General features: G+C 39.9%; 1 protein-coding gene across 4 annotated transcripts in view; it reads left to right on the forward strand.

Annotated features, from left to right (window-relative positions):
* LOC139755426 (sulfhydryl oxidase 2-like) overlaps positions 1 to 14,421 on the forward strand; it is a 66,687-nt gene that overhangs the window by 151 nt on the left and 52,115 nt on the right. For 3 of the 4 annotated variants that reach the window (XM_071673723.1, XM_071673724.1, XM_071673725.1), the window contains exons 1-2: positions 662 to 903; positions 6,809 to 6,933. In XM_071673723.1, coding sequence (XP_071529824.1) covers positions 663 to 903; positions 6,809 to 6,933 — 366 coding nt within the window. In that variant the 5' untranslated portion in view covers position 662. Of the gene's footprint in view, positions 1 to 661; positions 904 to 6,808; positions 6,934 to 14,421 lie in introns of those variants that run through there. The other variant, XM_071673726.1, reaches the window with a different exon arrangement.

Consider the following 14,421-nt stretch of genomic DNA (forward strand, 5'->3'; position numbering starts at 1 on the left):
ATTGTTTCCTTAATACACGTGTGTCTACCTTCTGGGTAAATTTGACGTGGCTTGCGGTGAGAACACAGATTGTAGTTGACTATCGCGCTCAATTTACTCATAAAGCTGCGTACATCATCCATTGTAAAATTTTTGTGTACGATTGTACGATTTTGGAGGAAATGTGCTGTATCAGCTGAAGCCTCTGCCACATCAAAACATCTTTTTTGGTAAATGCAGCATACTTAAGGATAATAAAGTTATCTTTCCTCAGGTCCTAGGAAACTGCCAGGTACCTGAAGTTGATAAATCTGATGTTTTTGAATCTGCAAAGAAGTTAAATGAAACCTTTTTAAAGCTGTACAGTTAAGGCATCTTTACCAGATTTTGCTGTAAAAAATGTATAATGTATAAATAACATATCAATTCAGCTGACCGATCGTTAGATATCGATTCTCTTTACGATGTATGTACAACCTGACTTTGAAAGGTGCTGCATCCAAAACTGGTTGAAATAGATAACAAAATCTTACGTATGACATTTAGGGCAATTAATACAGAATAGTCTCTTGGCAAGAAAAAGGAAAGGAAAAAGAAAAAAGGTAATGTGACAACTCTTTAAAGGGTGGCACACGCGATGTCAACATTTTGTTGTTTACATACATCAGTTGTCAGTCGGCAGGATGAAGGCGTATAGTGCGGCTGTAGTCCTCTTGCTCTCTCTTGAATTTTGCTCTTGTTTCCTATTCAGTGCAGCTTCCCTCTATAATAGCACTGACGACGTGGTGATTTTAGATTATAGTAATTTTACTTCCACTATTTACGGCACAGAAAATGCTTGGGTTGTGGAGTTTTACAGCTCCTGGTGTGGGCACTGCATTGAGTTTGCTCCTACTTGGAAATTATTTGCAAAAGATGTTAAAGGTAAGTAGGAGTATATATATATATATATATATATATATATATATATATATATATATATATATATATATATATATATATATTGGCATGCAGTCCATCGTATGCAAACAGCTCTCTCAGGGAAAGGGAAGTCAGGTTATTTTGTGCAGTTGAACAGCTGGATTCATCTGAGGTCTTTGGTAAGTTTCCGCATCCGAGATTTAGCTCATTAAAAAGTCTGTTTGATGAAAGCTAAGTACGTCTAGGTGTGACGTGATTGAATAAATTGTGGATTATAATTCCCCTGTTGAACCGGATACCCTTTGTGGAGTGTTGGTTGTTCGTAACTATGGGTATGCCACAAAATAGCCTATTAATTTATTACTGTTTAGCTCAGTGGTAGAGCACCAGCCTCATAAAATCAAATTCGGGGATACAAACCCCATACCGAAGACGAGTATAAAACTTTATTCCCATAACACAAATAGTAATCAATAAGTGACTGTATACTCGATACTGTCACACATGAGATCAGATTTTGTAGATTTTCGTCAAATATGGCTGTGGTCATCATAGATATGTTGCATGTTAAGGATAGTTTTTGGGTTATTTACTGTAGTGGTTAGTCTTTCAGTGATGCCAAACCTTCAATTCAGAAAGTGCTCATGGTGTTGCTGTCATGGTTACTTGTACTGTCGTGGAATGCATTTGCTTGTAGTTCTTCCTGGTCCAAAATGGCAGGATGCAGCTTAAGTCATGTATGTTTTGATTGTGATATTGAAAATTCTAGTTAGATTTTAGCTGCTGTGGGAAATTGGTTTTTTGATAAGGGTAAAGTATTAGTTTGGCTTTGATACAATTTCTGTATGAACTGAATGAAATTATTCATATATTTTATACTAGTGCCTTTAATAGAAAATTTGTACTAGCATTTCATGATTTATGAAAAAAAATTCTATCCTGTGACAATAAGTAATTGAGAGGTAGAAGATAAGGGAAAATGTAGTGGTGAAGTGAAAGTAAACATAACACTCATAGATATCAACAGAACTCATGGAAATTCCACTTAACTTCCCCTAGCAGGCGAGGTTTATCTAAACTTTTCCATGTTGTATTTGAAATTTGCTATAATTACTATGCTGCTTCCTATGGGGTGGTGTGGCACCAGGAATAGTTGAAGGTGAGCAAGTGTGTATATATATATATATATATATATATATATATATATATATATATATATATATATATATGTATATATATATATATATATATATATATATATATATATATATATATATTGGTTCTCAGTGAATGTAGGTTTGCGGCAGGGGTGTGTGATGTCTCCATGGTTGTTTAATTTGTTTATGGATGGGGTTGTTAGGGAGATGAATGCAAGAGTTTTGGAAAGAGGGGCAAGTATGAAGTCTGTTGGGGATGAGAGAGCTTGGGAAGTGAGTCAGTTGTTGTTCGCTGATGATACAGCGCTGGTGGCTGATTCATGTGAGAAACTGCAGAAGCTGGTGACTGAGTTTGGTAAAGTGTGTGAAAGAAGAAAGTTAAGAGTAAATGTGAATAAGAGCAAGGTTATTAGGTACAGTAGGGTTGAGGGTCAAGTCAATTGGGAGGTGAGTTTGAATGGAGAAAAACTGGAGGAAGTGAAGTGTTTTAGATATCTGGGAGTGGATCTGGCAGTGGATGGAACCATGGAAGCGGAAGTGGATCATAGGGTGGGGGAGGGGGCGAAAATTCTGGGAGCCTTGAAGAATGTGTGGAAGTCGAGAACATTATCTCGGAAAGCAAAAATGGGTATGTTTGAAGGAATAGTGGTTCCAACAATGTTGTATGGTTGCGAGGCGTGGGCTATGGATAGAGTTGTGCGCAGGAGGATGGATGTGCTGGAAATGAGATGTTTGAGGACAATGTGTGGTGTGAGGTGGTTTGATCGAGTAAGTAACGTAAGGGTAAGAGAGATGTGTGGAAATAAAAAGAGCGTGGTTGAGAGAGCAGAAGAGGGTGTTTTGAAATGGTTTGGGCACATGGAGAGAATGAGTGAGGAAAGATTGACCAAGAGGATATATGTGTCGGAGGTGGAGGGAACGAGGAGAAGAGGGAGACCAAATTGGAGGTGGAAAGATGGAGTGAAAAAGATTTTGTGTGATCGGGGCCTGAACATGCAGGAGGGTGAAAGGAGGGCAAAGAATAGAGTGAATTGGAGCGATGTGGTATACCGGGGTAGACGTGCTGTCAGTGGATTGAATCGGGGCATGTGAAGCGTCTGGGGTAAACCATGGAAAGCTGTGTAGGTATGTATATTTGCGTGTGTGGACGTATGTATATACATGTGTATGGGGGTGGGTTGGGCCATTTCTTTCGTCTGTTTCCTTGCGCTACCTCGCAAACGCGGGAGACCGACAAAGCAAAAAATATATATATATATATATATATATATATATATATATATATATATATATATATATATATATATATATATATATCTTTTCTTTCTTTCAAACTATTCGCCATTTCCCGCGTTAGCGAGGTAGCGTTAAGAACAGAGAACTGGGCCTTTGAGGGAATATCCTCACCTGGCCCCCTTCTCTGTTCCTTCTTTTGGAAAAATAGAAAAAAAAAAAAAAAAAAAATAATGAGAGGGGAGGATTTCCAGCCCCCCGCTCCCTCCCCTTTTAGTCGCCTTCTACGACACGCAGGGAATACGTGGGAAGTATTCTTTCTCCCCTATCCCCTATTTGGAAAGAGGGGCAAGTATGCAGTCTGTTGTGGATGAAAGATCATGGGAAGTGAGTCAACAGTGCTGGTGGCTGATGTTGGTGAGAAACTGCAGAAGCTGGTGACTGAGTTTGGTAAAGTGTGTGAAAGAAGAAAGCTGAGAGCAAATGTGAATAAGAGCAAGGTTATTAGGTACAGTAGGGTTGAGGGACAAGTCAATTGGGAGGTAAGTTTGAGTGTAGAAAAACTGGAGGAAGTGAAGTGTTTTTAGATACCTGGGAGTGGATTTGGCAGCGGATGGAACCATGGAAGCCGAAGAGAGTCATAGGGTGGGAGAGGGGGCGAAAGTTCTGGGAGCGTTGAAAAATGTGTTGAAGGCGAGAACGTTATCTCGGATAGCAAAAGTGGGTATGTTTGAAGGAATAGTGGTTCCAGTGGTTCCAACAATGTTATATGATTGCGAGGTGTGGGCTATAGATAGAGTTGTGCGGAGGAGGATGGATGTGCTGGAAATGAGATGTTTGAGGACAATATGTGGTGTGAGGTGGTTTGATTAAGAAATGAAAGGGTAAGAGAGATGTGTGGTAATAAGAAGAGTGTGTTTGAGAGAGCAGAAAAGGGTGTTTTGAAATGGTTTGGTCACATGGAGAGAATGAGTGAGGAAGATTGACCAAGAGGATATGTGTGTCAAGAGGTGGAGGGAACGAGGAGAGGTGGGAGAACAAATTGGAGGTGGAAAGATGGAGTGAAAAAGATTTTGAGTGATCGGAGCCTGAACATGCAGGAGGGTGAAAGGCGTGCAAGGAATAGAGGGAATGGGAACGATGTGGTATACCGGGGTCGACGTGCTGTCAGTGGATTGAACCAGGGCATGTGAAGCGTCTGGGGTAAACCATGGAAAGTTTTGTGTGGCCTGGATGTGGAAAGGGAGCTGTGGTTTCGGTGCATTATACATGACAGCTAGAGACTGAGTGTGAACGATTATGCCCTTTATTGTCTTTTCCTAGCGCTACCTCGCGCATATGCGGGGGTGGGGTTATTTCATGTGTGGCGGGGTGGCAATGGGAATGAATAAGGGCAGACAGTACGAATTATGTACATGTGTATATATGTATGTCTGTGTATGTGTATATATATGTATAAGTTGAGATGTATAGGTATATATATGTGCATGTGGGGACGTGTATGCATGTATATACATGTGTATGTGGGTGGGTTGGGCCACTCTTTCGTCTGTTCCATTGTGCTACCTCGCTAATGCGGGAGACAGCAACAAAGTATAATTAAAATATTAAAAAATATATATATATGAAGGTGAAATTGCAAGTAGTAGAGTTCATATAATTTCATTTAATTCGTAATTTTTCTACACATGTGGCACAACATGTTTCATGCAGACAATCCATCTCATGAGGTGCCTATATTCAGGTAGTCACTTGTTTACCAAATGGTGTCCTAGGTATGTCTCTTCATTGTATATCAGCTGACTGTTATATTTCTATCTTGTATCTCTCTGATGATGTGAATATTACATGAAAGTGCACTTGGGAACTTATCGTTTTTCATTTCTTCATGGACTCATAGGGATATGTGTACCTGTGTGTGTCTGTGCACGTATGTGTGTATGTATATGTACATGTATGTGTATGTATGTATATATGTGCATATATGAGTGGATGAGTTTTTCTTCATTTGTTTCCTGTCTCTACCTCGCTGACATAGGAAACAGCGATCAAGTACAATAGATATAAAAAGTATCTATTATTTTTTTTGTGTTCCTGGCACTTCCTAGCTGGAGGGAGGGGTGGGGGTTGATGTTATTTCGTGTGTGGCGGGATGGCGACAGGAATGGATGAAGGCAGCAGGTATGGATATGTAAATGTGCATATATGTATATGTCTGTGTATGTATATGTATGTATACGTTGAATTGTATATGTATTTATATGTGCGTGTTTGGGTGTTTATGTATAAACATGTGTATGTGGGTAGGTTGGGCCATTCCTCGTCTGTTTCCTTGCGCTACCTTTTTAACACACTTAAGTATATATAGAATAAATGAATAAGATTACTATTATTATTATTATTATTATTATTATTATTATTATTATTATTGTTGTTGTTGTTGTTGTTGTTGTTGTTGTTATTATCATACATCCCTAGGACCCCAAATCCAAGGGATCCTGCACCCTCAAGTCTGCTACACTCAGTAACCAGGACATGGTATATCCTTGGATGGCTGTGTGTGTGTGTCTGTGTCTGGGTGTGCATACATAGGAGTAAAGACATAGGATATGTAGACAAGATTAAGATAGGAGGCAACAGGGGTGTAAAATTCTCTCCCCGTAACACACAAAAAGTAATCACAGGATGGACTCATTAGTGGCGAGTTATTGACGAGATTACTGTCTTTTATCAACTGACAGTGAGACAGATTCCCCAAAAGTGACTTTTCACTTGCATTGTAACCTCAGTCAGCAATAGTCTGGTAACACCTATACACAGGTGTGTTGGTGAATACATGTAGGTAGTATCCCTTTTCCTGTATTCCCAGGGACAGTATACATACATAAAACATAAGAATAGATTAATTTTTTAAGTTAACAATATATCATTGAGTAAAGAAATTACTTAGGGGTTAGATTGATATGGTCTCACTATTTATAAATTTTGACTTGATTATTTTCCATACTAGTCTGTTTTTGTAATCAGTAGATATAAATTCTACACTTGGTCTTTGTCTTGACACTCTGAAAATGGCTGGTAATGATAAGTAATCTTCTGAGTAGGATTGATATTATGATCATCTTGACTGGTTATTAATTTTCACATGATCTAGAGTATAGGGATATAATCAGATGTTGGTCTCAAAGGATTGATAGCTAGGACAAACATAGGTTTATGAGACATATTAGACACTGAAGAAAAGAAATTTTTGCTCATTTTGTTAAGCAAATAACTTTCCTTCTTCAGTTATTTAGAGAAATGTAGTGTTTACTTTATTGCTAGTCATACTTTGCAGCAGATATAAGTTGATACAGTGTTAGCATGAGACCTGCCTCCATAATGATGATTATAGCATTTCCATTTGGGTGCACATTGATGTCTGCTCAGATGCTATTCACATAATAGTTCTTCTCATGTACTGTATATCCATTATTCAATTCTTATGACTTTTAATGGCTCTGAGTATTCTATTTCAGATTGGGAGCACACAGTTAAAGTCGGTGTAATTGACTGTGCTGCTGATGAAAATATTCCAATATGTCGAAGCTATGAGGTTATGGCATATCCGACTATTATTTTGTTTGCTGCACATACGAGCAAGGTATGTTTGTCTTTCATTTTGATGTGGCACATATGATTTGACATTCACATAGCTTTTCATGAATATTCAACCCTCTTGGTGCAGCTTTTTATGTTTATTTTTACCCTCTCATTGCAGCTTTTTATGTTTATTTAACCCTCTTGGTGCCTAGTAATTTTTGATGTTCCCTAATGCACACAAACAGAAAAATCACTCTTTTTCCAATTAGTGAAAATCTTTACTTAGAATATAAAGCCCAGTTATTTCTCTGTGAATTAAGAATTAATTGCTTGTAGTTTAGGAAAAACACATCATTTGATAGACTGACCAGTTCTAGATATGCGCAAAAATGTAACATATGTCAGTATATGATTAGGTGCACAAAAACCTATCAAAACCATTACTTTTTCATCTGATACTTTTTGATGATTTATGAAAACACTACTTTCTGGATTGGCCAGTCCTAAGCAAAGAGTGCATTGATGCTGCATGTGATGGTGGGCTTTACAGACAATAAAAGGTGTGCAACTGCCCAACATGGTCACTCGCAGGTTACTAAGGTTTTCAGACACATTCAGTGTTTCATCTTTTGCTTAGATTAACATCTTTGGCCAGCCAATAAGGCATACAGTGCGCATGTATTTGAATTTTTGCTGGGACAGTGCATGCATAGATTTATACTAATAGCACCCTGCAGTGTAAATGTAGATTGTCAACAATAGCACGAAAAGGGTTGAGGAAGTAGAAATATATTGTTTGAGTAAATGAGAAGAAAAACTGGTGTGATTCAGAATGTTAACTGGTATAACTACATTTTTTCCAAAATCATTGATTTTGATAACTTTGGTACACATTACAGTATTTACTGGAATTTTTTGTGATTGATCCATGAATTAATGGAGCTTATGATGGCAGTGGCATTGATTATTAAATTGTGCTGTTGACTCTCCAGTGTTGAGTAGTTTTGATTGAACTCCCAGTGCTTTTCAGAGTGGCTCATGCATTGTCTCTTTTCCGTATTTGTTATTCTATACTCATACTCATCTTTTCCATGTATTTCTTCATTTTATCCTGTTCCAAACTTTCAGCTTTTTTCTTCAATCATCACTTCAATTCATCTATTGTTACTTTCTTTAACATCATATCTACTCCCATTTTTTTACTACTTAGTTGTACCAAATCAGAATTTCATCCTTTTATTTCAACCGTTTAATTTTGTTTTTGATGTCCTCTCTGTCTTGCTAAGTTGGCAGAAGCAACTGTATATAAAGAAAAATCCTCATTTTTTGCTTCTCTCTCCTTGCTCATATATTTTGAAAAGATATTTCCATATTTAAGTCATGCACATCAGGGTAGGCTGAACTGTGCATTCAAGCAGAATCTGCCATACCTTCAAAGTCCTATTTCCTTCGAGTACCAACATTTTGTCTAATCCTTCAATAATCCAGGATCTTGGCATCCACTCTTTCTTTCTTTACCAAAAAATATTCTCCACATAACTCATATTTTTCTTTTTATTCTCCCTAAAATTTAATGATACTCTCTCACCCCAACTCTCATTTGCCCTTTTTTCACCTCTTGCACCTTTCTCTTGACCTCCTGTCTCTTTCTTTTATACGTCTCCCACTCAATTTCATTTTTTCCCTGCAAAAATCGTCCAAATGCCTCTCTCTTCTCTTTCACTAATACACTTACTTCTTCATCCACCACTCACTACCCTTTCTAATCAACCCACCTCCCACTCTTCTCATGCCACAAGCATCTTTTGCGCAATTCCATCACTGATTCCCTAAATACATCCCATTCCTCCCCCCCTCCCCTTACTTCCATTGTTCTCACCTTTTTCCATTCGCTGATGATACAGCGCTGGTGGCTGATTCATGTGAGAAACTGCAGAAGCTGGTGACTGAGTTTGGTAAAGTGTGTGAAAGAAGAAAGTTAAGAGTAAATGTGAATAAGAGCAAGGTTATTAGGTACAGTAGGGTTGAGGGTCAATTCAATTGGGAGGTGAGTTTGAATGGAGAAAAACTGGAGGAAGTGAAGTGTTTTAGATATCTGGGAGTGGATCTGGCAGCGGATGGAACCATGGAAGCGGAAGTGGATCATAGGGTGGGGGAGGGGGCGAAAATTCTGGGAGCCTTGAAGAATGTGTGGAAGTCGAGAACATTATCACGGAAAGCAAAAATGGGTATGTTTGAAGGAATAGTGGTTCCAACAATGTTGTATGGTTGCGAGGCGTGGACTATGGATAGAGTTGTGCGGAGGAGGATGGATGTGCTGGAAATGAGATGTTTGAGGACAATGTGTGGTGTGAGGTGGTTTGATCGAGTAAGTAACGTAAGGGTAAGAGAGATGTGTGGAAATAAAAAGAGCGTGGGTGAGAGAGCAGAAGAGGGTGTTTTGAAATGGTTTGGTCACATGGAGAGAATGAGTGAGGAAAGATTGACCAAGAGGATATATGTGTCAGAGGTGGAGGGAACGAGGAGAAGAGGGAGACCAAATTGGAGGTGGAAAGATGGAGTGAAAAAGATTTTGTGTGATCGGGGCCTGAACATGCAGGAGGGTGAAAGGAGGGCAAAGAATAGAGTGAATTGGAGCGATGTGGTATACCGGGGTTGACGTGCTGTCAGTGGATTGAATCAAGGCATGTGTATGGGGGTGGGTTGGGCCATTTCTTTCGTCTGTTTCCTTGCGCTACCTCGCAAACACGGGAGACAGCGACAAAGCAAAAAAAAAAAAAAAAAAAAAAACATTTTTAAAAAAGATTTCAATTCAAAGCCCTCTTCAGCATATAAGCATCAGATTACCTTTAAATTTAACAAATTTTTCCAGATTCCTATACAGAGACTTGTAGTTCTAAGGTGTATCACCCTTTAATGCCAGATTATCTGCATATGGCAACATTGCCATTTTTCATTCCATTTCATTTCTTTTGATCCTTGCTTCTCTAGCAGTATATTTGGATAGATACATCCCTTCAACTCCATCTATGCCATGAAAAACCTAGATGGTTTTAGCCTTTAAATTTTTATACATTCCTTTGCTTATCTTAACATATACCTTACCATCTGTACAGTCACAAACAAAATTTCCGTTTTACTTCTGTTTGAAACTTTACCAAACCTAGATGAACAGAATGAAACCATGAAAGCAGAAGGGGGCAAATGTTCTGGGAGTGCTGAAGACTATGGAAAGAGAATGTTATCTAGGAGTGTAATTTTTTTCTGTTTTTTCTTATGTTGGAGGCTCCAGTCATGAACAAAAGCCCACATCAAGGTTGGACCTTAATTGAAACATAGAGAAAATAATGAAAGGGAAAAAGAGAAGACAAAGGAAAGTACTTACGAATTTTGGAAGAAGTGAAAAAATTGTTTTAAGAACAGTGCCAGGTCATAGTTATTGGGAAAGATATGAGATGGTAGAAAGTTCCAAAGCTTCGATGTGTAGGGAAAGAAGCAATTATCAAAACAGCCCACTCTAGAGTTGCCGATGGCCACAGTAATCATGTGGACGCAGCAGTTTGGCATGTATTGCATGGTCTGTCTAGTGGTGGGGGCAAACAAGCAGCCAGCTCTTAGGAACAAAAACCAAAGCAGTACTTTTAGAAGAGGGAAGGTGAACCAGCATTGCTGAGTAGGGCAAGAGTGTCAAGTTTGCAAGTTATCCTGGGACAGTTAAAGTATATCAAGAAAGGATGCAGATCTAGAACAACCCCAGATATGAAAACAGCACTCCCTTTAAGGACAAATGAATACCTGTGGATAGGGGAGAATGAATACTTCCCACGCATTCTTCACGTGTCTTAGAAGGCGACTAAAGGGGATGGGAGCAGGGGGCTGGAAACCCTCCCCTCCTTGTATTTTAACTTTCTAAAAGGGGAAACAGAAGAAGGAGTCACGCGGGGAGTGCTCATCCTCCTCGAAGGCTCAGATTGGAGTGTCTAAATGTGTGTGGATGTAACCAAGATGAGGAAAAAGGAGAGATAGGTAGTATGTTTAAGGAAAGGAACCTGGATGTTTTGGCTCTGAGTCAAAGGAAGCTCAAGGGTAAAGGAGAAGAGTGGTTTGGGAATGTCTTGGTAGGAAAGTCAGGGGTTAGTGAGAGGACAAGAGCAAGGGAAGGAGTAGCACTACTCCTGAAACAAGAGTGATGGGAGTATGTGATAGAGTGTAACAAAGTAAACTCTAGATTGATATGGGTAAAACTGAAAGTTGATGGAGAGGAGATGGGTGATTATTGGTGCATATGGACCTGGGCATGAGAAGAAAGATCATGAGAGGCAAGTGTTTTGGGAGCAGCTGAGCTAGTGTGTTAGTAGTTTTGATGCACGTGACTGGGTTAAAGTGATGGGTGATTTGAATGCAAAGTTGAGTAATGTGGCAGTTAAGGGAATAATTGGTGTACATGGGGTGTTCAGTGTTGTAAATGGAAATGGTGAAGAGCTTGTAGATTTATGTGCTGAAAAAGGACTGGTGATTGGGAATACCTGGTTTAAAAAGAGAGATATACGTAAGTATATGTATGTAAGTAGGAGAGATGGCCCTAGAGCGTTATTGGATTACGTGTTAATTGATAGGCACGCGAAAGAGAAACTTTTGGATGTTAATGTACTGAGAGGTGCAACTGGAGGGATGTCTGATCATTATCTTAAGGAGGCGAAGGTGAAGATTTGTAGAGGTTCTCAGAAAAGAAGAGAGAATGTTGGGGTGAAGAGAGTGGTGAGAGTAAGTGAGCTTGAGAAGGAGACTTGTGTGAGGAAGTACCAAGAAAGACTGAGTACAGAATGGAGAAAGGTGAGAACAAAGGACGTAAGGGAGTGGGGGAGGAATGGGATGTATTTAGGGAACCAGTGATGGCTTGCGCAAAAGATGCTTGTGGCTTAAGAAGCGTGGGAGGTGGGCAGATTAGAAAGGGTAGTGAGTGATGGGCTGAAGAAGTAAGATTATTAGTGAAAGAGAAGAGAGAGGCATTGGGATTATTTTTGCAGGGAAATAATGCAAATGAGTGGGAGATGAATAAAAGAAAGAGGCAGGAGGTCAAGAGAAAGTAGCAAGAGGTGGAAAAGAGGGCAAATGAGAGTTGGGGTGAGAGAGTATCATTAAACTTTAGGGAGAATAAAAAGATGTTTTGGAAGGAGGTAAATAAAGTGTGTAAGACAAGGGAACAAATGGGAACTTCAGTGAAGGGGGCTAGTGGGGAGGTGATAACAAGTAGTGGTGATGTGAGGAGATGGAGTGAGTATTTTGAAGGTTTGTTGAATGTGTTTGATGATAGAGTGGCAGATATAGGGTATTTTGGTTGAGATGGTGTGCAAAGTGAGAGGGTTAGAGAGAATGATTTGGTCGACAGAGAAGAGGTAATAAAAGGTTTGCGGAAGATGAAAGCCGGCAAGGCAGCGGGTTTGGATGGTATTGCAGTGAAATTTTTTAAAAAAAAAAAAAGGGGGTGACTGTATTGTTGACTGGTTGGTAAGGTTATTTAATGTATGTATGACTCATGGTGAGGTGCCTGAGGATTGACGGAATGCTTGCATAGTGGCATTGTACAAAGGCAAAAGGGATAAGAGTGAGTGCTCAAATTACAGAGGGATAAGTTTGTTGAGAATTCCTGGTAAATTATATGGGAGGGTATTGATTAAGAAGGTGAAGGCATGTACAGAGCATCAGATTGGGGAAGAGCAGTGTGGTTTCAGAAGTGGTAGAGGATGTATGGATCAGGTGTTTGCTTTGAAGAATGTATGTGAGAATTACTCAGAAAAGCAAATGGATTTGTATGTTGCATTTATGGATCTGGAGAAGGCATATGATAGAGTTGATAGAGATGCTCTGTGGAAGGTATTAAGAATATATGGTGTGGGAGGCAAGTTGTTAGAAGCAGTGAAAAGTTTTTATCGAGGATGTAAGGCATGTGTACGTGTAGGAAAAGAGGAAAGTGATTGGTTCTCATTGAATGTAGGTTTGCGGCAGGGGTGTGTGATGTCTTCATGTTTGTTTAATTTGTTTATGGATAGGGTTCTTAGGGAGGTGAATGCAAGAGTTTTGGAAAGAGGGGCAAGTATGCAGTCTGTTGTGGATGAGAGAGCTTGGGAAGCGAGTCAGTTGTTGTTCACTGATGATACAGGGCTGGTGGCTGATTCGTGTGGGAAACTGCAGAAGCTGGTGACTGAGTTTGGTAAAGTGTGCGAAAGAAGAAAGCTGAGAGTAAATGTAAATAAGAGCAAGGTTATTAGGTACTAGTAGGGTTGAGGGACAAGTCAATTGGGAGGTAAGTTTGAAAGGAGAAAACCTGGAGGAAGTGAAGTGTTTTAGATATCTGGGAGTGGATTTGGCAGCAGATGGAACCATGGAAGCGGAAGTGAATCATAGGGTGGGGGAGGGAGCGAAAGTTCTGGGAGCGTTGAAGAATGTGTGAAAGTCGAGAACATTATCTCGGAAAGCAAAAATGGGTATGTTTGAAGGAATAGTGGCTCCGACAATGTTATATGGTTGTGAGGTGTGGGCTATGGATAAAGTTGTTCAGAGGAGGGTGGATGTGCTGGAAATGAGGTGTTTGAGGACAATATGTGGTGTGGTTTGATCGAGTAAGTAATAATAGGGTAAGAGAGATATTTTTTATTTTTTTATTTTGCTTTGTCGCTGTCTCCCGCATTTGCAAGGTAGCGCAAGGAAACAGAAGAAAGAAATGGCCCAACCCACCCCCATACACATGTATATACACACACGTCCACACACGCAAACATACACACCCATACATCTCAATGTACACATATATATACACACACGGACACATACATATATACCCATGCACACAGTTCACACTACCTGCCTTTATTCATTCCCATTGCCACCTCGCCACACATGGAATACCATCCCCCTCCCCCCTCATGTGTGCGTGGTAGCGCTAGGAAAAGATAACAAAGGCCCCATTCGTTCACACTCAGTCTCCAGCTGTCATGCAATAATGCCCGAAACCACAGCTCCCTTTCCACATCCAGGCCCCACAGAACTTTCCATGGTTTACCCCAGACGCTTCACATGCCCTGATTCAATCCACTGACAGCATATCAACCCCGGTATACCACATCGATCCAATTCACTCTATTCCTTGCCTGCCTTTCACCCTCCTGCATGTTCAGGCCCCGATCACTCAAAATCTTTTTCACTCCATCTTTCCACCTCCAATTTGGTCTCCCACTTCTCCTAGTTCCCTCCACCTCTGACACATATATCCTCTTGGTCAATCTTTCCTCACTCATTCTCTCCATGTGCCCAAACCATTTCAAAACACCCTCTTCTGCTCTCTCAACCACGCTCTTTTTATTTCCACGCATCTCTCTTACCCTTACATTACTTACTCGATCAAACCACATCACACCACACATTGTCCTCAAACATCTCATTTCCAGCACATCCACCCTCCTGCACACAACTCTATCCATAGCCCACGCCTCGCAACCATACAACATTGTTGGAACCACTATTCCTTCAAACATACCCATTTTTGCTTTCC

Source organism: Panulirus ornatus, chromosome 19 (assembly GCF_036320965.1).
Source record: "Panulirus ornatus isolate Po-2019 chromosome 19, ASM3632096v1, whole genome shotgun sequence".
In the NCBI taxonomy this organism is placed as follows: Eukaryota; Metazoa; Arthropoda; class Malacostraca; order Decapoda; family Palinuridae; genus Panulirus; species Panulirus ornatus.